At 44.0% G+C, this 23,138-nt stretch overlaps 1 protein-coding gene across 5 annotated transcripts in view; it reads right to left on the bottom strand.

The window, feature by feature from the left end:
- The window catches only part of NIN (ninein), a 135,898-nt gene that overhangs the window by 16,183 nt on the left and 96,577 nt on the right, over nt 1-23,138 (bottom strand). For 4 of the 5 annotated variants that reach the window (XM_056545195.1, XM_056545194.1, XM_056545196.1 and 1 more), the window contains 16 exons: nt 22,022-22,196; nt 21,182-21,292; nt 20,190-20,279; nt 19,962-20,100; nt 18,885-19,006; nt 17,122-17,645; nt 11,060-13,942; nt 9,982-10,107; nt 8,774-8,843; nt 8,472-8,666; nt 8,197-8,295; nt 6,873-6,995; nt 4,501-4,614; nt 4,017-4,163; nt 1,898-2,077; nt 1,574-1,723 (listed from right to left, as the gene is read on the bottom strand). In XM_056545195.1, the coding sequence (XP_056401170.1) occupies nt 1,574-1,723; nt 1,898-2,077; nt 4,017-4,163; nt 4,501-4,614; nt 6,873-6,995; nt 8,197-8,295; nt 8,472-8,666; nt 8,774-8,843; nt 9,982-10,107; nt 11,060-13,942; nt 17,122-17,645; nt 18,885-19,006; nt 19,962-20,100; nt 20,190-20,279; nt 21,182-21,292; nt 22,022-22,196 (5,248 nt within the window). The remainder of the gene's footprint in view (nt 1-1,573; nt 1,724-1,897; nt 2,078-4,016; nt 4,164-4,500; nt 4,615-6,872; nt 6,996-8,196; nt 8,296-8,471; nt 8,667-8,773; nt 8,844-9,981; nt 10,108-11,059; nt 13,943-17,121; nt 17,646-18,884; nt 19,007-19,961; nt 20,101-20,189; nt 20,280-21,181; nt 21,293-22,021; nt 22,197-23,138) is intronic. The other variant, XM_056545198.1, reaches the window with a different exon arrangement.

Raw genomic sequence — 23,138 nt, 5'->3', positions numbered from 1 at the left:
CCACACACTGGCCTATAACATGCACCCTCGTTTTTCCAAGAAAATTTGGGAACAAAAAAAGTTTTTTTACCCAAATATCCTTGTTAAAATGTAAAATGAGGGTGTGTGTAGGTGCGTGTATACCCGGATAAACTCTTTCTGGCCCCGCAGAGGCCGATTCAGTTCAATGATTTAAAGTGGCCGCTTTAAATCATGTGACTGCAGCGGCTTCTTCAGGGCTAGAGTCCTGCCGCCACCGCCCGATTCCCTCCCCATCCCCGGCTTTCATATCTACCTCTCCTGGGGGCGCGCTCCTGCAGCCTCCGGCGGCACCTGCAGGAGCGCCCCCCCAGGAGAGGTAGATATGAAAGCCGGGGATGGGGAGGGAATCTGGTGGTGGCGGCAGGACTCTAGCCCTGAAGAAGCCGCTGCAGTCACATGATTTAAAGCGGCCACTTTAAATCATTGAACTGAATCGGCCTCTGCGGGGCCAGAAAGAGTTTATTGCGGTATACACGCACCTACACACACCCTCATTTTAACAAGGATATGTGTTATATGCCGATAAATACGGTAATTTATTAAAAAGCAGCATAAAGCATAGGTAGGTACAGGAGACAAATCCTTTCCTGCTACAGAAGGTATGGGTACAGCATATTCCCTGTGCTGCCAAACACAACACAGGAGAGCGACCGGGATCCTGCCACAACTGCAAAGACCAAGATCACGCTGGCCTCAGCAGTAGAGATGAGCGAATTTACAGTAAATTCGATTCGTCACGAACTTCTCGGCTCGGCAGTTGATGCAGTTGATCCTGCATAAATGAGTTCAGCTTTCAGGTGCTCCCGTGGGCTGGAAAAGGTGGATACAGTCCTAGGAGACTCTTTCCTAGGACTGTATCCACCTTTTTCAGCCCACCGGAGCACCTGAAAGCTGAACTAATTTATGCAGGATAAGTCATCAACTGCCGAGCTGAGAAGTTCGTGACGAATGGAATTTACTGTAAATTCACTCATCTCTACTCAGCAGTATTAATAGTATAGATGCCATGGTCAGTACTGACCACAACATCTAAAGCAGTGGTCTTCAACCTGCGGACCTCCAGATGTTGCAAAACTACAACTCCCAGCATGCCCGGACAGCCATCGGCTGTCCGGGAATGCTGGGAGTTGTAGTTTTGAAACCTCTGGAGGTCCGCAGGTTGAAGACCACTGATCTAAAGGATTGACGGGGAAGCCGTATCCCCCTGTCCCCCATAGGAGACCCCACCATGTGATTGTAATATCTGTCCAACAGGTCTCCAGTCCTGTATGGACGCATGGGAACTGAGTTCCTGCACTTTTTCCCCATTAGCAGGACCAGCCCTTGAGTGGAAATCTTGGTTGAGTTCCCATAGGTGAGTTGTCCAAGCATGCTGGGAGTTGTAGTTTTGCAACATCTGGAGGTATACACATTGGCTTTAGATATAGTTACACAACAGAGTAGTAGAATGGAGCCATGTTGTAATATCACATACAACCTGAGGACAGGGGTGACGCTGTTTTCGGAAGAAATTAGCCTTTTAGGGCCCTTCCATACAGGTAAGTGAACCCACCTTCCTGTTTGCAGATAGCAGTTCCTTCTGGAGCTGGTCGCACTCCCTCTTCAGGCTGGATTTCTCCTGCTCCAAGGCCTTCACCAGGCTGGACTGGTTCTGTTGCTTCTGGTGTTTTAGTGATATTATGGAGGCCTCCAGCTGCCGGACCTGAGCAGATGAGAGATACGTCCATTATTTTATTATAAGCTCAGAGGGACGCACAGGCATTTATGGCATAACATTCATACGGTAAGGACTGTCGTCTAACAGCAGCACAAAGTATTTCAGGAGGAGCAAATGGGGAAAAAAGTATCTCCTGCATTAATATACCAGCCCTCTTACCTTTTCCCTGCTTTGCGTCAGATCGGTCTTAGTATTGTGAACCTCCCTCTGAAGACGCTCGTTCTCCTGTCTGAGAAGCTGCTGCTCCTGCTCCATGAGCTGCTCCAGATCGTCCCAGTATTGTTTCTTCTGATTGTTCTGTAACCCTGAGGAGTGTACCGCCATCTCCAGAACCTGCATCTATACACCGGGCCAGACAAATAACTCAGGATCAGTACAGGATAAGTCATGTAATGTACGTACACAGTGACCCCACCAGCAGAATAGTGAGTACAGATGTGGGGTATAATACAGGATATAACTCAGGATCAGTATAAGATAAGTAATGTAATGTATGTACACAGTGATCTCACCAGCAGAATAGTGAGTACAGCTCTGGGGGTATAATACAGGATATAACTCAGGATCAGTACAGGATAAGTAATGTAATGTATGTACACAGTGACCTCACCAGCAGAATAGTGAGTACAGCTCTGGAGTATAATACAGGATATAACTCAGGATCAGTACAGGATAAGTAATGTAATGTATGTACACAGTGACCTCACCAGCAGAATAGTGAGTACAGCTCTGGAGTATAATACAGGATATAAGTCAGGATCAGTACAGGATAAGTAATGTAATGTATGTACACAGTGACCCCACCAGCAGAATAGTGAGTACAGCTCTGGGGTAGAATACAGGATATAACTCAGGATAAGTAATGTAATGTACGTACACGGTGACCTCACCAGCAGAATAGTGAGTACAGCTCTGGAGTATAATACAGGATATAACTCAGGATCAGTATAGGATAAGTAATGTAATGTATGTACACGGTGACCTCACCAGCAGAATAGTGAGTACAGCTCTGGAGTATAATACAGGATATAACTCAGGATCAGTATAGGATAAGTAATGTAATGTATGTACACAGTGACCTTACCAGCAGAATAGTGAGTACAGCTCTGGAGTATAATACAGGATATAACTCAGGATCAGTACAGGATAAGTAATGTATGTACACAGTGACCTCACCAGCAGAATAGTGAGTACAGCTCTGGAGTATAATACAGGATATAACTCAGGATCAGTACAGGATAAGTAATGTAATGTATGTACACAGTGACCTCACCAGCAGAATAGTGAGTACAGCTCTGGAGTATAATACAGGATATAACTCAGGATCAGTACAGGATAAGTAATGTAATGTATGTACACAGTGACCTCACCAGCAGAATAGTGAGTACAGCTCTGGAGTATAATACAGGATATAAGTCAGGATCAGTACAGGATAAGTAATGTAATGTATGTACACAGTGACCCCACCAGCAGAATAGTGAGTACAGCTCTGGGGTAGAATACAGGATATAACTCAGGATAAGTAATGTAATGTACGTACACGGTGACCTCACCAGCAGAATAGTGAGTACAGCTCTGGAGTATAATACAGGATATAACTCAGGATCAGTATAGGATAAGTAATGTAATGTATGTACACGGTGACCTCACCAGCAGAATAGTGAGTACAGCTCTGGAGTATAATACAGGATATAACTCAGGATCAGTATAGGATAAGTAATGTAATGTATGTACACAGTGACCTTACCAGCAGAATAGTGAGTACAGCTCTGGAGTATAATACAGGATATAACTCAGGATCAGTACAGGATAAGTAATGTATGTACACAGTGACCTCACCAGCAGAATAGTGAGTACAGCTCTGGAGTATAATACAGGATATAACTCAGGATCAGTACAGGATAAGTAATGTAATGTATGTACACAGTGACCTAACCAGCAGAATAGTGAGTACAGCTCTGGAGTATAATACAGGATATAACTCAGGATCAGTACAGGATAAGTAATGTAATGTATGTACACAGTGACCTCACCAGCAGAATAGTGAGTACAGCTCTGGAGTATAATACAGGATATAACTCAGGATCAGTACAGGATAAGTAATTAATGTATGTACCCAGTGACCTCACCAGCAGAATAGTGAGTGAGTACAGCTCTGGAGTATAATACAGGATTAATAGTTGAATGTATTATAATGTCTCAGGTTAGATGTATATGTACACTGCTGGTTGTAATGCTGATGCTTTCACTATAGCAGTACATTCGTTCTCTCTCGTACCTTGGCATTCGCGCTCTGCAGCAGTTTGTGCAATGACATCACTTCTTGCTTCAAAGCCTCCTTCTCCTGCTGCGCAACACGGAGATCAGACTTAATGCGAGACATCTGGAGGTTGACATTCTGCAGGTTTTCCTCCAGAGAATGAATCTAAAAAGGTTCGGAGATACAAGAAAGCCAAGGGCGTTGCATGAGAGAAGAAATGCGAAAAACAAAACAAAAACACAAAAATGCTTTTTATTAAAAAAAATAATGTCAGTCTAAAGTCCGGATGTGTCTGGTATTACAGAGCAGATAGAGCTCAGCTGCAGTACCAGGCACAGCCATAGTGCATAAGAGGGCGCTGTTTCTGTAAAGGTTTCATGATACATTGTTACGCAGCCCAAAGCAACACCAGCTGCTACGCAATCCTGACCGTCCAATCAGCCATACAGATCAATAATATATATATATGAATCATTTCTATTAGATATCATCTTGTACTCACCTTGTCCTGAGATGAGGCGACCTGAGATTTTAGGGTAAGTGACTGCTGCTCCCACGTCCTCTGTTCCTGCTTTAGATTCGCTATTTTATTCTCCAGAAGGCCGACTTTAGCAGACTGTGGGGAAAAAAAACAGAACAACCAACTTCGCTGTGTGAACACGTACAGGATGACATGGGTCAGGCCTGGTGAATGGAACCCTCTAAGGCCACTGTGGACTTCCAGATGTTGCAAAACTACAACTCCCAGCATGCCCGGACAGCCAACGGCTGTCCGGGCATGCTGGAAGTTGTAGTTTTGCAACAGGGGGATCCTCAGGAATGCTAAGAGTTGTAGTTTTACAACAGTTGAATCTTTCGGAATGCTGGGAGTTGTAGTTTTGCAACCAAACATTTGGAAAGATAAAAACCAGTGAACTGATAAGGGGTAGAGAACCTTCTGAGAATCTGGCAGGATAGGGTTAATATTTTTTGCATTTAAATGTATACAAAAACAACGCTTTGGTCACATGAAACTCCTAGCCAATGACTGCAGAAGAAAGTTTCTTGCCTGACCTCCCTATTTTAGAAAAAGTGGAGGACCTAAACCTGGAAGGCTATGTTCACATGGCGGAATTTCTGCGGAATGTCCTTCAGGAAAATTTCCGGTGGACATTCCGGAGACACAGGGTGCCGGCAGAACATGCTGACACTAGGACCGCTCGGAAATGCACCATCTCCATAGACCGCAATGCATTTCCGCACAGAGAATTGCAGTCCCATCCTGCTGCACCGAGCACACAGGGCTGTTTGCGCGGTGCCACAGATTGGGACTCTGCTGCAACAGAATTTCTGAGTGGAATTATTCCGGTTGGAAATTCCCCTGTCTGAACGAGGCCTTAGAATCAGTCTATGCCTGGCTTTTGCAAGAGTAATATCTCCCAGTCCTGTACTTAGTGAGAAATACAGTCAGTCAGCAGAAGTGTGCCTATCTCCTAGTTCTATTATTTCTAGGCATGCCTACACCTAGGCCACGTCTCCTACCCCGTTAAAGTCGGTCTACAGTGAAGTCGCTGTTACTGCTGCTGTCCACATTGTTAGAATAAAAGTTAGACTAGGTTGGAGATAAGGAATCTTGTATATCAGAAAGGAGAATGCTGAACAAGGGCCTTTCTGTAATTACAATAATCACTTAGGCAACCTATGTATACAGTTACTGATGCTTGACTGCAACGTTAGATAACCCCTTTAACACAAAACCTGCTGCTATCACAGGGACATCTGGTAACAATAAAATCACATGGATGGTAGGGTCACATACAGTGCGAGTGCAGAGCGAGCTCCCTGCTATGGACGGGTAGCTTTGTGTGTCAACTCTGTGTGTGTCAACTCTGTGTGTCAAATCTATTTTACTGTTGTGATGACCCAGCACCATAGGCTGTCCTGTGGACTGCGGATCTCCTCGGGCATGCCTGCTGCTCCTGTTTTGGGCCCACTGTTGCCTTGCTTATCATGTTCAAGCACTTTATTATATTTACTGTATTCATTATGTTATTTATGTACTGTACCTTTAAGAGGGAGATTCAGGGGTAACCAGGTGACCCAGTACGTCCAATGGGAACTCTCCAGTTCGCCTGTATATAGTACAGGGGGGAGGAGTTTCCCGAGTTCAGTGCTGAGTGCAGTGTGGAAAGGAGGTGGAAGACTTGTGTGGTGAATACGGAGGGAAGCCTGAGAAAATCTCTGAATCAAGTCAGCCACGCCATTCTGCAAGTGTTCCCCTATACAGCGGTGAGTCAAGCCCTGGTGCTGTTAGTCATTGGACTTTTGTCAGAACCCTAGTCATCATGGGATATCTTCAAGGCTCATTTCTCAAGACTTAGAATTCTAGTGGGTGAAAAGCACCATAAGTCCCAGCAAGGCAACCATCTGCACCCTGCTCAGTAAAAGGCGGTTATCCGTAACAAGACGTCTGTGCTTTTTACCCCCGTGTCTGGCCCAGGAGAAGCTGTCTCCACCTCGGACCGTGTATAGGTTAATGGTGTCCTGGCATCACGAAGTGATAAGTATCCATTGCACCCCAGTGTCGCCACAACGGTCCAGGTCTTAGGCCATAATACAGCACTATATATTGTCATTATGATAACTGTATTATCTTCTACTCAACAAGACTCCTTATCATAGGATCCAATGGTGGGCTATGTTTACATGTGGCAGATACACTGCAGATTTCCTACAGTTTTTATTTATTTATTGAAGTCCCTTTGAAAAAAATTTGCAACAAATCTGCAGAGTATCCGGAGATGGATAATCTGGATTGAAGGATTTCACTTTATGTATACAAGTATAAAACGCAACATATGATGTCATTCCGGGCGCAGTCTATCGATGCGGTACCTTGGTCACACATCTGTTCAGTTCCTCCCCAAGAGCTTCCTTTTCTTTAATACATTTTTCATTTTTCTTAGATAGCAGCAAAATCTCGTTCCTCAGCTCCGTCACCTCCGGACTGTCCGACCGCTGTGGAACAACAATTTGTGTTATACTTCTCTACATAGACCATAATTCACACCAACACCAGTTCAAGTCATAGAGGGGGGGGGGGGGTCTTCATACAACTACTACACCACAGGGTAGGGTTTCCCAACCAGGGTGCTTCCAGCTGTTGCAAAACTATAACTCCTAGCATGCCCAGACAGCCTTCGCACAACGAAGGAGTGGCTTCGTAAGAAGCATTTCAATGTCCTGGAGTGGCCTAGCCAGTCTCCGGATCTCAACCCCATAGAAAACTTTTTTAAATAGAAGTAATTTACAAATCTGTAACTTTTTGGCACCAGTTTATTTAACGGAGCAGGCATCCACAGACAGGAAAGCCGCTCCATCTCAACTACACAGCACAGTAGAAAAAGAAGAAAAAAATTCCTCCACACTCAAAGGATACAGAACATTCATTGACATCAGACAATAGCTTAAATGAGTACCCCCTCGCACACTTTTTTCCTTTTATCCCGTCCGGGCTGCAAAATAAAAGAAAACACACCTTTCTCTTACTTGCATACGCTCCCCCGGTGCTCCGGTACACTCCGGTACAGGTGTTCGGTCCCCGGGCTGTATTTTTCTTACTTCCTGTTAGCCCGACACGTCACACGGAGCTTCAGCCTATCACCGGCCGCAGCGATGTCCCGCCTCAGCTGGTGATAGGCTGAAGCTCCGTGTGACGTGCCGGGCTAACAGGAAGTAAGAAGAATACAGCCCGGGGACTGAACACCTGTACCGGAGTGTACCGGAGCTCCAGGGGCTCGTTGGCAGGTAAGAGAAAGTTTGTTTTCTTTTATTTTGCAGCCCGGACGGGATAAAAGGAAAACAGTGCACGCCGGAGTACTCCTTTAATACTATCGCATTTCGGGATTGCCCTTATGAGGACATGGAAGCATTAGACTCAGGACCCTGAATTAGTCAAAGAGGCGGTGCTAAACTGACACCTCCTCCCCCATCCATCCCGGACTTTGCCAATTGGCATGTACAGCCCAGTGTTGGAAGAGGAGCCCTTTAAGCCCTGGCTAATTAACGAGAAGCCCTTTAAGCCATGGCCGATTGATGTATAGAGCTCAGGAGACCTTTAAGTCAATTAATGAGGGCAGGGAGTGGTAGGGGGACAGAGGAAGTTCAGAACCCGAGTGTTCTCTCCACTTAATATTCTCTGAAAACCTACGATCTTCACCTGCTTTGTCTCCACCTCCTGCTTTAGAAGAGTCTTCTCCTGCTCCAGAATATGGTTCTGTATTTTGACCTTGGATAACTCATTTTGTGCATCTGAAAGCTGAAAATGGAATAAAAGTTTTGTGAAACATACAGCGAGTGATGAAGAAGGATGAAAAAAAGCCTCAAGAAGTCAACCCAAGTATTGGTCACCCATCTGCACACTTGTTTAGCCAAGTAAACAGGAGGGCCCACCAACAACTGGACATGGACCAGTAACATTTTCCCCACTTTGACCTTTGTCTTGTAGCCTTCAAGCTCTTCCTTCCACTCTTCCAGAGCTAAAACAGAGTCCTTCCGGTCTCTCTGTTTGAGAAGAAGCTGTATCCTGCGACTCAGATCCCGGATGTTCTCTTGGTTCTTGGAGTTTTTTGAGAATAACTCTTCTTTTTCTGAAACTAGCTGCTCGTTTTTGCTCTGGAGTTCAGTTATCTATTGAAAAGAAAGGTCAGGTCAAAAAGGTGTCTGGGCCGAAGCCTGTAGAATATATACCAGCCTCTACGGAGACCACTTTAGAGACCCTCTGAGTGGCTACTGACCTCACTTGTTAAGACATCAACCTTCTTCTCCACATCAAGTTTTTCATTCTGTACAGATTCAAGTTTTACCCTGGAGAAAGGTGAGAGAGACGTAAAAAGGGAACAGTCAATAGGCTCCACATCTACCACGGTGCCAGGTTGTCACAGTCATGTCCATCCTTCATAATAGGGATGTCCCAAAACCGATACTGGTATCGGTACAGATCCTGGACATTTGCACGAGTACTTGTGCAAATGTCCCCGATACCTAATCTGATACCTGCCGGTAGGAGTCCCTGCAGTCACTCTCTGTTCCAGAGCTGGTATCTGGACATGCCTACTTCATAAATATCTGTAAGTGGAGAAAGAAATAGGGGAACCGGAGGGGGCGCCTTGTGTGATACCATAAGGAGACTGAGTGATAGTGGGGCCTATTTGACCCCTAGGTAGTAGCTGCTCACCTTGCAGCAAGTAAAAACTTGCGTATCAACCCACAATGGAGTTTAAAGAGGAAACTGGAACCGCTGCTGAGCCTTAGGTTGCAGGAGAGGTGAAACCGTTTCCTGAGACAGGACCAATGGTAGCAAAGCAAAAATAAATCTTCGGATGGCACTGCTGGTTCCAATGGTAAGGGTAACAAACCAAAGCCAGAGATGTAGGTAATACAAAAACACTGGACAGTTTATTCAGTATTACATAAAACAATAAAACAGAAGGATTACGCATTTCGGGGGAGCCTCCCCCTTCTTCAGATCAGTGTGCCAGTGTTTTGTATTACCTACATCTCTGGTTACTGTTTGTTACCATTGGAAACAGCAGCGCCATCCGAAGGTTTCTTTTTGCTTTGCTACCATTACTTCATAAATACAATGAAACTGTCCATGGTCAGATATATCAATATAGGAGTGTGTCGGCACTTCTTTGTACTCTGCAGTGGTGCTTCAGGTAGGATAGAAGTCACAAGTAGAAAAGATGGTACCCAATAATTCAGCCCAATATTCTAGGCCTAGAAGGTGCGGATTAGATGTGTCTAAGTAGCCACACCAAACGGTCATTAATAGGGGGGGGGGGGGTTGAAGGTTATAGTTATTGAGCAAACCCTTGATCGGCAACATAAGTCCTTCTCCACCTATAAGTCTACACCAACACAAGAAGTCCAACATAGTGCACCAGGGTCTGTAACGAACATTCAATACATTTTATAGGAGTAGACATTGGAAAACACTCACCACATAACTTCACAAGTCTCAAGAAGCTCAGCGTTTTTCTGGTTATGGAATTCATTGTCTGTTTTCAAAGAGGATATTTGGCCTAATAATGCAGTGTTCTCTTCCTTCAGGGTCTTATTCTCAATCCTACAAACAGAAATCATCATCATTGCCTTAAAGGATATACCCAATTATTTTGACACAAGAGATTTCCTTCTTATTGGACCATTTATAAAAAATGACAAAAAGTCAGAGCTCACATGGACATCAGTACCGTGCTTTACCCATTAAAGTTAAAATAGCTTGATGGAGATGATTACCAATAGGCTGCGATGGTATTGCCATAGCTCAAGCCAAATCTCTTTGCCTAAAATATGTAGACCTAGACGTTCTTTACTCTCCAGTAAATGATTGGACATCATGATTGATTGGACATCAAGATCCATCAAGACCCTTCTTCACATTAATGGTGGTGGTACAATAAGGCAGTACAATACAAGAACCCAGAATGATAAAGCGAAGCATTAGTACAAGACAAAAAAAAAATCTCTGTGGTAGTGGTGGGCAATGGCACTTAAGTTGTCTAGACCCATTTCTTTACACATCAAGACGTTTTCTCGTCATGTCTCTGTATTGTTCTACAATTTTTTTTTTACTATTGCCCACTGCCAACTGGGCCTCGTGAGCTGTGAGGGTCCGTGGTTACTTGGATAAACAGTGTCATTATTATACGTAGGGGCACTGTTCAATCCAAACACCTGGAGATCTCTTTTTGTTTTGCATGGTCCCCAAAGTTACCTGACCAGCTGCCCACCATTTTCCTACAGTTTGGAAGTAACAAAAAGTAAAAGGTTAATTTTTGGGTTATTTTTGATTAGCAGCAGTGAAATTATTGGTAAGAATTAAGAAGCAAAGAAAGCATGTTATTATCTTGAGCACTTGAAGAGAAGTCTTTGGAGAAGTTACAGAAGGTCTTTTTGTTAGATTTCCTTGTTCCTTTTAACTGTTGTAAAGTGTTAGTTTTAGAAGGAAGGAAAGCAGCCACTAAAAGTTTTTGTGTAGCCGACATCAACAGAACGGCCGCAGACATGACTATTACCTCAGCAGTTCCAGTCTCTTCTGGATCTCCTGCTCCTCGTTCAGCAAGTTAGACTGGGATGTCCTCTGCCCACTGCCCACAATCATGTTCTTCTGTCTTGGACTCATTTCTTGAAGACCTCCAGCCAATGGCGCATGATCTAATGCTGCATAGGAAGACCACACTTCTGGCTTATCATTTGGAATTTGACTTACTTCTTCAGGACATAATGGTTTTTGTTTAACTGAGAAATTTTCTTTTTGACTTTGGCGGTGACGCACTGAGAAAGTCGCGTCACATGAAGAATGTTCGTCAAAACTAAAATTAGATTCTAAACCTAATTTTGCCTTCAATTTTTCTAGATCAATCAAGTGTGTTTTCTCGAGATTATACACTTTTTCCTGCAGCACTTGTACAAGTGACTTCAGGTCCTGGTTTTCCTTCTTGGCTTCTTCATACAGCTGCTCAAGCTTCAGTGAAGCTTCAGCCATTTCCTCCATGTTTTGTATTTCTTTCTGTAACCATGAAACTTCAGAGGACAGAACTTTGTTGTTCTCAATAGCATCTAAATTTTTCAGCTCCAGAACGGTCAAGTTTTCCTTCAGTTGCAAATTTTCCTTTCTAGCAACAGCCAAGAGAAGTTTAAGACCAGGAATTGATATAGGAGTGTCCTCCAGTTCTGGCAGCGGAATCACCTCGAGATTGATGGCCTTCTTCACCTGGTCATACTCCAATGTTAAACCACTTAGCCTTTCCTGTAGTAACATGGTCTGTGTCTTCAGATGACCATTCTCTGTCTTCACGTCATTGTAGTTCTGTTCTAGCCTACACAACACCTTAGTGACGTCTTCAATCTCCTTATTTTTATTTTGAAGTTTCAAGTTCATATTATCCAAAGCTTCCTTGTACTGGCTATCAGACAGTGTATCCAGAACTTTAGAGTTATCTTGTCCTCCAGACTCCATCAATGAATTTTCCTCCATTTCAGTAAGTGGATTTTCGTGGTTGCTCCGATTGGATTTGCCGTAATGCCACAGAAGTTTCTTCTGCAGTCCAGAAATCTCCGCTAGCAGTCTGACATTCTCTTTAACCGTTTGCTCATGGACAGCCTGAAGGCTCTTCAAGACATACTTTTCATCTTCAGGAACTACCATATGGTTCTGAAGTTGAGCCACAAGATGCTTCAACTCTTTGTTTTCACCCTCTATCACCTTGTAATCTTCTTGCGTCGTCCGTAAAGTTGCAATTTCCTCCTCCAATCCCTTGACTATCCCTTGAAGTCTAACTATTTCTTTGCTCTCTTTTTCACGCAGTTCTCTGTTAAGTTTTTCAGACTGCAAGAGTTTGATGTTGAGTTCTTCTTTTTCAGATTTATGGGCTTTTGCTAGTTTTTCTATGGTTTCCTGAAGATGTTGGACCTCTCCACGTTCTAACTCCTTAGTATTCGCTTCAGCCAATATTTCATCATTAACATTTTGGGTTGTACCAGTCTTCTCCTGAAGCTTAGCGATCTCCGACAATAGCTCAATGTTCTCCTTGATGGTCTGCTCATGCACTTTTTGCATATTCTTAAGAACGCCCCTTTCTTCTTCCAGGAGAACTGAACTATTCTGTAAATCGGACACAAGTTTCTTCAAGTCTTCATTCTCTTTCTTCATGGCTGTATATTCAGTCTGGAGTTTTGATAGAGCTGTGATCTCGTGCTGCAGTTCACTGATGGTACTTTGGAGTCTAGTTATCTCTACCAGCATTTCTTGCCTCTTTTTATCCCTACTATCACACATTTCCTTGTAGAGGGCCTCCGACTCCAACAGTTTGGCATTAAGAATGTCTCTCTCATCCACATGATGGTTTTCCACCTTCTGTACGGTTTCTTGAAGAACCAGGATACTTCTTTGTGCTTCACACAACTCTTCACCCTTGTTTTTCAGTTTCTCCTCCAATGAGGTGACATATTGCTTCTTTTCTTCCTCCAAAGCATCATTGGTCTCCGTCTCTGCTAAACTCAGTGTTTTCTGGAGCCTTGAGATCTCAGACAACAACCCTACATTTTCTTTTACAGTCTGCTCATAGACATCTTGTAAACTCTCGTTTTGTCTTTTTTGCTCTTCTAGAACCAACAAGCTCTTCTGGAGCTGCGACATAACATTTCTAAGGTCAGAGTTTTCCTTCAAGACCAATTTGTATTCCGCCTGAACTTTGGATAAAGACTCAAGTTCATCTTTCAACTCATCAATAGTTGTTTGAAGTCTTGTGATCTCCTCCAGCATTTCTTGCCGTTTTCTCGCATTACTTTGACTTAATTCTGTATAAAGAGCCTCAGACTTTAATAGATTAGCCTCAAGTTCTTCCGTCTCGCGCTTGTACTTATTCTCTAGATCTTCTAATGCATCCTGGAGACATTTCATGTCGGCCTTTACTTTAAGCTGCTGCTCATCGCGCTCCGTCAGCTCCTCGCGTAAATCGCTTTCTAGTTGAAGGATCTTTTTATTCAGATCGACTTTAACTTGTTCCGCAGCCATTTTGTGTTTCTCGAGCTCATTTTGGATTAGAGCCTTTTCGGACTGTAACCTATCGACCAGTTCCTTGTACGTCTTCTCTAAAAGATCTTTCTGCTGCAAAATCTCACAACAAGACTTCTGTTTTTCGTTTTCAAGTTTTTCTAATTCTTCTTTTAGTTTTTCCTGCAATTCTGCACTTTCTTGAATAAGTTCTTCTTTTTCGAAAGCCCACTGGGATTTTTCCTCAGCGTGTTGGTCCCTGAGATCTTGAAGTTTAACCTCAAACTTCTCCTTTAGACTCATCAAGTCTTTTTCATACTTATTTACTGCTATTTCATAGTCCTGTATGAACTGAGACTCTTTTTCTGAGATTCTTCTATTATAGTCTGTTCCCAATTTTTTCCTAAATGTGATCAATATAGAAGAGGGTATAAATGTAATAATTTAAGGAGATTTATCGAGTGTATTCTGGACTAGGGCTTCAATAAACAGATTGTATTTGGGGGAACATTAAAAGGGGAACTCCGCTGCTCAGCTGGAGCCAGCAGCTTGTGACGTCATAGCCCCGCCCACTCAATGCAAGCCTATGGGAGGGGGCGTGACAGCTGTCCCATAGACTTGCATTGAGGGGGTGGGGTGTGACTTCATGGGGGGCGGGGCTATGACATCGCGAGCTCCCGGCAACAGTTTGTTCCAAACGCTGAGCAGCGGAGTACCCCTTTATAGTGTTATTGTTAATTACAAAACTTCTGACATGTCAGTGGAGGATCAGGTGCCAAGATCCCCACCGATATCTAAGTAAAGGTGCAGAAGGCGGGCATTGTACAGACTACAGACTTTCTAATACAGAGTTTCCCAACCAGGGTGCCTCCAGCTGTTGCAAAACTACATCTCCAAGCATGCCCGGACAGCCTTCGGCTGTCCGGGCATGCTGGGAGATGTAGTTTTGTAACAGCTGAAGGCACCTGGTTGGGAAACACTGTTCTAATAGTTTGTATAAGGCTCTACCCGTGGTGCGGAAAAAAAAAAAAGCCATAAGCAAAGCCAATCTCTTCGTTTAGAGATCGCCGGGGGTCTTTTAAGAAAAAAAAAAAATAAATTTAAACATTCATTGATGTTTATAGATCTTTAAAACCTTCATGTAAAAACAAGGTAATAAAATTTTATATAAAAGGAATAGGAATTTAGGAATTAATCAAAATAGAGAGCAATTTACAAGAAATTTAGAAATTTTAGAAAAGCAGCAAGTATAAAAAAAATTTGGGGGGGGGGGGTGTTCATTATAAATTTTGGCTGCTCCATTGAAGCGACTGTCTTATGAAGAATAAAGAATTCTCTGCTTAGGACCCTCCTGTTAGAGCTGTATCCATAATGGCTGACAAGGTCATATACATAATGGCTGACAAGGTCATATACATAATGGCTGACAAGGTCATATACATAATGGCTGACAAGGTCATATACATAATGGCTGACAAGGTCATATACATAATGGCTGACAAGGTATTATATACAAGGTCCTGTTGACATGACATTTGCTCTTTTCATTTAGCACATACACAAATTCGTGATGCAGAAGAAAGAGAAAAAGAAAAAGAAAAAAAAACTCCAAGTATGAAATAGTGTAGTAGACTATACTACTCCATACCTAGGGAAACTACTAGAGATGAGCGAACTTACAGTAAATTTGATTCATCCCGAACTTCTCGGCTCGGTAGTTGATGACTTATCCTGCATAAATTAGTTCAGCTTTCAGGTGCTCCCGTGGGCTGGTAAAGGTGGATAAAGTCCTAGGAAAGAGTCTCCTAGGACTATATCCACCTTTTCCAGCCCATGGGAGCACCTGAAAGCTGAACTAATTTATGCAGGAAAACTGCCGAGCCGAGAAGTTCGTGATGAATCGAATTTACTGTAAGTTCGCTCATCTCTAGACACTACCATTGGCATTTACTAAGACAGAGATACAAGAACAACTACTACTCCTGGTGGTCCGGTGGTGTCCCAGCACCAAAGGCTGTCCTGTGGGCTGCGGATCTCCTCGGGCATGACTGCTGCTCGTGTTGGGCCTATTGGGATGCGCTTCACCCCTAGTTATGCAAACTTATTTATGGGGTCTTTCGAGGCCCTCCACATAGCACTGTCTCTGATCTTTTCCCCATCCATTTTATTTTTCCGTCGCTTCATTGATGATTTGTTTTTTTTATTTGGACAGGGACCGTACTACAGGCTAAAGAATTTGTTGATAACTTGAATTCCAATTCACATTACATTTTTCTAAAATAAATATACACAATTTTTAGATCTGGAAATTTTGAATACAGCAGCCTCCATTACTACTAAAACTCACTTCAAATCTGTGGATGTCAATAGCTTCCTGGATTATAATATTGCCCACTATCCCAATTGGCTGAGAGATGTTCCCTATGCGCAATATCTTAGAATATCTTCGATTTTTCCACCCAGACAGCCCTCCTGAGGGAACGCGTCTCAGCCAAGGGGTACTCAGAAGGACGCAAAGGAGATATCCATTGCTGAAAAACTTATCCTTACACAACAGTTTGGGATGAGCGGCTTTCATGCCTTGCCTTGTCATTAATTTGTATCTCTTTTAATGCACCATAGAGCGCTCTCATTCCTTTTTAGATTATGCTCGTGTTGGGCCCGCTGTTACGTTGATTATGTTCATGCACTTTATTACATTTGCTGCATTATTTTTGTTATTTATGTACTGTACCTTTAAGGAAGAGATGCAGTGGTAACCAGGTGACCCTTTATGCCCAATGGGAACCCCACATTCTCTTGTATATAGTGTAGGGGGGGGGGGGGGGGGGGGGAGTTGCCCCAGTCTAGTTCTGGTCTAGCTCCAGTCTAGTGCTGTATCAAGTGTGTAAAGGTGGTGGAAGACTTAATCTCTGAATCAAGTAAGCCCCGCCATTCTGAAAGTGTTCCTCCGTACAGTGGAGAGTCAAACCGTGGCAGTGTTAGTAATTGGACCTAGTCAGAACCCTAGTCCGCGTGGGAAAAACTCAAGTCTATACAATGCAAGTGGGTGAAAAGCACCATAAGTCCCATCAAGGCAACAGGGCACCCAAGAGTTACACTGCATCCCTTCTACTCTGCTCCGTACCGTGTGTTGTACCATCTACACCTGCTCAGTAAAAGACAGTTATCCGTAACCCGATTTTGTTTCTTACTCCCCCGTGTCTGGCCCAGGAGAAGCTGTCTCCACCTCAGACTGTGTATAGGCTAACTGTGCCCTGGAGTCACGAATTGTCAAGAATACCTTTACCTTGCACCCCCCAGTGGCACCACAGACCTGTTGACAGCCAACACAAGTTCTGATAAAGTCTAATGTTCCCAGGGCTTCCTTCTGGTTGCGGGAAACATATCACATTATTCTTTATGAGGCAGCCATCTATCAGAGGTCCATGTTTGAAACCCTTCTGATATATACCTCTGACCGATGGCCACAATGATGGGAATAGGGCCTAAGCATTTGCCATTAAGATGGTTATGGGTAAACCAAGATGATTTCTTAACCACATAAAAGTTACGCACAGTAGAATAAAACACAGTCCTAACCTTTCCTCCGTAACTTCCTTGAGATGTTCATCAAGCATTTGCCTTCTTAATTCCAGTTTCTCCAGTTCGTGTTTTTCCTGAAAACTCAATATTTTGTCATTAAAACTTCTCTCCAGATCGTTCCTCTTCTCCTCGTAGTTGGATACCAGTTCCATCCGTTTGCTTTCAGCCTTCTTCTCTGTCTCTTCTGTAATCTGGACCAGCTCCTCCTTATCCTTGAGGTAGGTCTCCTTGGCCGCCTCCAGCTGCGATTGAAGGTCGCTCTCCCGCTCCATAAGCTGAAGTTTCTGGCGATTGAATTCGGTTTCCATTTTGTCCAGCTGGTTGCAATGTTCTGACTCCGCTCTCTGCTGTTCCTCTTTGAGTCTCACCATGTCGGCTTCCAGTTCGGAGTGCTTCATTTTATAGACCCGGATTTGCTCTTCTGCCTTGTGAAGTTCATCGTTTAGCTTTTGCTTTAGGACTTCTTGCTCTTTCTCAAACATGCTTTTTGCTTCCTTCAGATTTTCTTCATAGTGGGCCACCTAGAACGTATCAGAAACCGGAAGGACAAGTATTAGTCCATATGTGTAATCACTGATCTCCCATAAAGGAGACCTAAGCCTAACTGGACTCCAATGAAAAATCTACCACTGGGAGCCCCCACCTACCTACAAATTATAATATGGCATAGGGAACATAGATTCCACCAGGACATTTATTACTAAAACAGCTAGGTAGGCCAGGATCTGGTTTGTCCACTTGTTACCTTGAGCAAAAGTAGAAAAGGATGCACTCACCTATTAAAGGAGTACCCCTTTAATCAATAACTGCACAGTACAGCGGCCTCACAGCGACAGACTGTTTCCTGCGCCGTTCGGCAGCCCGAGGAAGTGTGCTTGGGTGCAGGAAACAGTCTGTCGCTGTGAGGCCGCTCCTCTGTATCTACCCGCTGTGCTGTTATTGATTAAAGGGGTACTCCACGGGAAAACTTTTTTTTTTTTTTTTTTTTTTTTTAAATCAACTGGATCCAGAAAGTTTAACAGATTTGTAAATTACTTCTATAAAAAAAAAAATCTTAATCCTTCCAGTACTTATTAGCTGCAGTATGCTCCTCAGGAAGCGCTTTTCTTTTTTAATTCCCTTTCTGTCTGACCACAGTGCTCTCTGCTGACACCTCTGTCCATTTTAGGAACTGTCCAGAGCAGGAGAAGTTTGCTATGGGGATTTGCTCCTACTCTGGACAGTTCCTGGACAGAGGTGTCAGCAGAGAGCACTGTGGTCAGACAGAAAGGAAGTTAAAGGAAAAGAACTTCCTGTGGAGCATACAGCAGCTAATAACTACTGGAAGGATTACAATTTTTAAATAGAAGTCCTTTACAAATCTGTTTAACTTTATGACACCAGTTTATTTAAAATATATATATATATATATATAATAATAATAATAATAATAATAAGTTTTCCAGTGGAGTACCCCTTTAAATTTCTTCAAGCAAGTTGAATGGGTAAGTGCATCCTTTTCTAATTTTGCTCACTGTGTTTTTGGTAACACTTATTTCTTAAGGAGCAGAACACCCGTCAGCGTCCCACATGGTGTAGCTGCTACCATCCAGGTAGTGGACGTTATTATTGGACTTTGATTCTATTGTGTTGGACCACTTGTTACCTTGGCCTTTTCCATCGAGAACAACCAGTCCACTCATAGGTGCCCAGTGGGTCCAAAAAATATATAGTAAAAAGTGAGGTACCCATATTTAAAAAGGACAAGAAACAAGTCTTACTTTAGATTCCAGCTCCATCTTTAACTGCTCCACTTCCCTTTGGTGTTGTTCCCTCATCTGCTCGATGGCCATCTCAGCTTCGATACTCATGTTGAGCGGAGGACACTCCTCAGATCCGATACCTGCATGATATCGACGATCACATTAAACATAATCATTATATTACCATTATACCCAATTGATACAACAAGACTATGTGCGTGACTCTATGGCAGCACATTGAGTCTCTGCACTTCCCCATTATGGAGTGGTAGCCACTTTGCGGAGCATCCATGATGCACCATATTTTCCTATCCAGCACGGCTTCTAGGGGAGGACCCCTTTATAACACGGCCGTGCATGTACTGATTTTCATCACCTCATTTATCAGGCTATCCAATTCAAGGTCCACCACATCCAAACATTGTTTTTCAGTGACTGGTTTCACGGCTGGGTGGATAGCATTGATGATCATGTAGTTATATATCTGAATGTATATTATATGGCCTAGGTCTCCAAACCTACAACTCCCAGTATGTCCCCACAGCCAATGATTGGGAGTTGTAATTTAGCAACATCTGGAGGTCCACAGTTCACTTTCACATGGTCTTCATAAGATTAGGTTTCCTCCTATAGTCTAGAATTAGCCTAGACATCCAAGGGCAATTGACGCTTCCATTCATGGTGACCTTATCTCCTGAAGTATATCAAGTATACACTTAAAGGGGTATTCCGGCCAAATACATCTTATCCCCTATCCAAAGGATAATAGAGGATAAAATATCTGATCGTGGGGGGCCCGCAGCTGCCCCCCCCCCCCCCCCCCCCCCCGCAGCACTCACATTCTATACAGGGCTGCATCTCCAGTTTTGGAACCCTGGACTGGAGAAGAGACCTCACGCCTCTTCCCATAGACATGAATGGAGGGGGTGTGGTGGGACGTGTTCATAGAATGCGGGTGCTGCACGGAGATCAGACATCTTATACTCTATCCTTTGGATAGGGGATAAGATGTATTTGGCCGGAATATCCCTTTAATTTAAAGCTTCTGGTTCAATTCCCAGATCCTGATATTGCTGTATGGGGGTTCTTTATTACCTTGGTCATAGTCCACAGCATTTTTATTATCCATTTCATCAAATAATGAAGTCTTCAGTGATGTTCTTAAGCCTCGAATGCCCTGCGCTCTATAATCTTCGAGCTCCAGCTGTAATTCATCAATGCGATCCTGAAGCTCCTGGGGGAAATGAATGACGGGTCAGGATGAGTATTTACAAGCTGACCTTTCCCGTGAAGCAGCAGGCGACTACTGATCCGTGCACTCACCCTGCGCTGCCTCTCATATTCATTCCGAACCTGCATCAACTTCTCCTCGTGACGGAAAAACTCAACACAGTTCGGATCCAGGTCTCCAAACTACAAAAAAAAAAGAAAAAAAGTTTTTTTACTTTCATTCAAAACAAGAAACTCAATGATGAGAGATTTTTTTTTTTTACAACCACCTTTCTAGAGTTTGTTTATCCACAACACCAAGCTGGTCCACAGTATGGAGACCACTGATCTAACAGAAGAGTTCTTCTACTCTGGACTATCCTAAAGAGTAGTCCCATCTTTATGGGATCTCTGGGACCAGAGTCATCAGGAATACAGGGAGTCCATAGAGGTTAAAGAATTTAGCCAACATGAGGGGGCTTTAGTAAATTAGTGTCATACAGGGGTCTGTGCTTGTGTTGGTGGTACATGGCTGAGTCCCCATCATGATGCTGGCTTGTTTTTGGGAACTGGCTACTTGCTGCTTCTGTGACCTCCCTCAGACTACAATCCCCAGAATCCTTTGTTTCAAGGTAGGAGGTGCCTTCTTTTCCTCCCAGACATCGGTCAGCCAACCCATTGCAGCACAGCATAACCTGACACAAAAGCTGTGGATCTGTGTGATGATGAATGCATGCATGTGGGATGGTAACGTCATCATGGGGCTGACTTTACACACCACAGATGGCGCAGCCAAGCCCCCTTTTAGCACCTGACTTGTGATGTAATGTCTCAGGCCGCACAGCAAGCTGGGAAAGGTCCGAGACAACACATTTTGTAGGCTGCAGAAAATGAACTTCCAGGGAAAAGAAAGACAAAAATTCAATACCAGCCACCAGCTCCGTTTGCTCAACTACTGCTCAATACTTACTTCTATAGACTCTCAAGGAGAGGACACAGCAATCTCTCCATTGAACTCTATGGAGACAGGATTCACCAGATCCCAATTCTACAGATATGGACCATAACTGACATATCAAACCAACCTTGTACAAAGCTTCACTGACCTTCTCCCGTAGTATGTTGTCCAGAGTCCTTTGCAGCTTGCCCGTCAATGCCTCGCAGTCCACCAGCTTCTCAGATGTTTCCAACAACTCATTCTCCATACGGGTGTTCTCCTAAAAAGACAGGTTCAATGCACACACAAGATTAAAAAGGGGTTATCCAACATAAGGTGACTTTACTTATTACCTGTCAAACAGTAATGGACATTCTTACCAAGGATCTGTGCTTGTGTTGGTGGTAAATGCCATGTCCTGTGTCTCCCCCCAATTTAGCTGCTGGCTTGTTTGTTTGAAATGGCCGTTTCCTGTTCCTGTGGCCTCCCTCCAACTACAATCCCCAGGATTCCTTGTATCTAGGTGGGAGGTGACTAAACTCCCTCCCCCACATCAGCCACCCCACCTATTGCCGCACAGCTAGGCTCCCTTACATGCGTGCTGTGCTTGAAACTACAATTCCCTGCAGCCATGTGGACAATGATCTCCCTTGCACCCAGCGGCCACTTCAACCATTAAAGCACAAACACGCTCCTTTTCAACACCTGACTAGTGATGTTATGTCTCGGGCCACACTGCAACCTGAGAAAGGCCCAAGATAACTCATTTTGTATTCTGCTAAAAATGAACGTGGGGGCAAAGATTATATAAGAATTGTGAGGCCAGCAATCAAACACAGGTACAGACACTATATTATGAACTACACTAACTTTACAGCTCCTGTAGCATAGTCAAATAAAATAAAAATCCTGGAATACCCCTTTTATAGCTCCCAGAGATTATCCCGTTGCCCAATAAACCTTAATATACAATAAAAAAATTTTATAAAGTAAAGTCCAAAAGTAATACCTTTATGGATAACGTGAGCCGATCCCGGAGGTAATTTTCTTCCAGTTTTAACTTATCGACCTCCTGCTCCAGCTCCACTCGCTGACGGTTGGCTTGTTGTAATATCTGCTCCCGCTCTTTTCTCAGCTCTGCTTTAAGGGCCCCAGTTCTTTCTTTGTACTCCTCATCCAGCTTTCTATAAGATTCAGACAAGAGACAAAGCTGTATATTGTTCTCCAAATATTAGGAACTCTTGAAGAGCCCAAAGTCTTAAATATTATTAAATTGAGTCACTCAAAATCACAGTGGAAAACCCCACTACAGGCTGATCCAACTTTATGTAATGTCCTTAATACAAGTCCCAATGAGGCTCAGTAGTGTGTGTGGCCTCCACGTGCCCGTATGACCTCCCTACAACGCCTGGGCATGATCCTGATGAGGTGGAGGATGGTCTCCTGAGGGATGTCCTCCCAGACCTGGACTAAAGCATCCGCCAACTCCTGGACAGTCTGTGGTGGATGGAGCGAGACGTCCCAGATGTGCTCAATCGGATTCAGGGGAACGGGCGGCCAGTCCATAGCATCAATGCCTTCCTCTTGTAGGAACTGCTGACAATGCAGCCACATGAGGTCTAGCATTGTCTTGTATTAGGAGGAACCCAGGGCCAACCGCACCAGCATATGGTCTCACAAGGGGTCTGAGGACCTCATCTCGGTACCTAATGGCAGTCAGGCTACCTCTGGCAAGCACATGGAGGGCTGTGCGGCCCCCCAAAAAAATGCCACCCCACACCATTACTGACCCACCGCCAAACCGGTCACGCTGGAGGATGTCAGGCCCTCATACCACCCTCATGGAGTCTGTTTCTGACCGTTTGGGTGGACACATGCACATTTGTGGCCTGCTGGAGGTCATTTTGCAGGGCTCTGGCAGTGCTCCTCCTGCTCCTCCTTGCACAAAGGCGGAGGTAGCGGTCCTGCTGCTGGGTTGTTGCCTCCTACGGCCTACTACACGTCTCCTGATGTACTGGCCTGTCTCCTGGTAGCACCTCCATGCTCTGGACACTACGCTGACAGACACAGCAAACCTTCTTGCCACAGCTCGCATTGATGTGCCATCCTGGATGAGCTGCACTACC

Source organism: Hyla sarda, chromosome 11 (assembly GCF_029499605.1).
Source record: "Hyla sarda isolate aHylSar1 chromosome 11, aHylSar1.hap1, whole genome shotgun sequence".
In the NCBI taxonomy this organism is placed as follows: Eukaryota; Metazoa; Chordata; class Amphibia; order Anura; family Hylidae; genus Hyla; species Hyla sarda.
The sequence above is the reverse complement of the archived record's forward strand: the minus strand, read 5'-3'. Positions and strand labels throughout refer to the sequence as shown.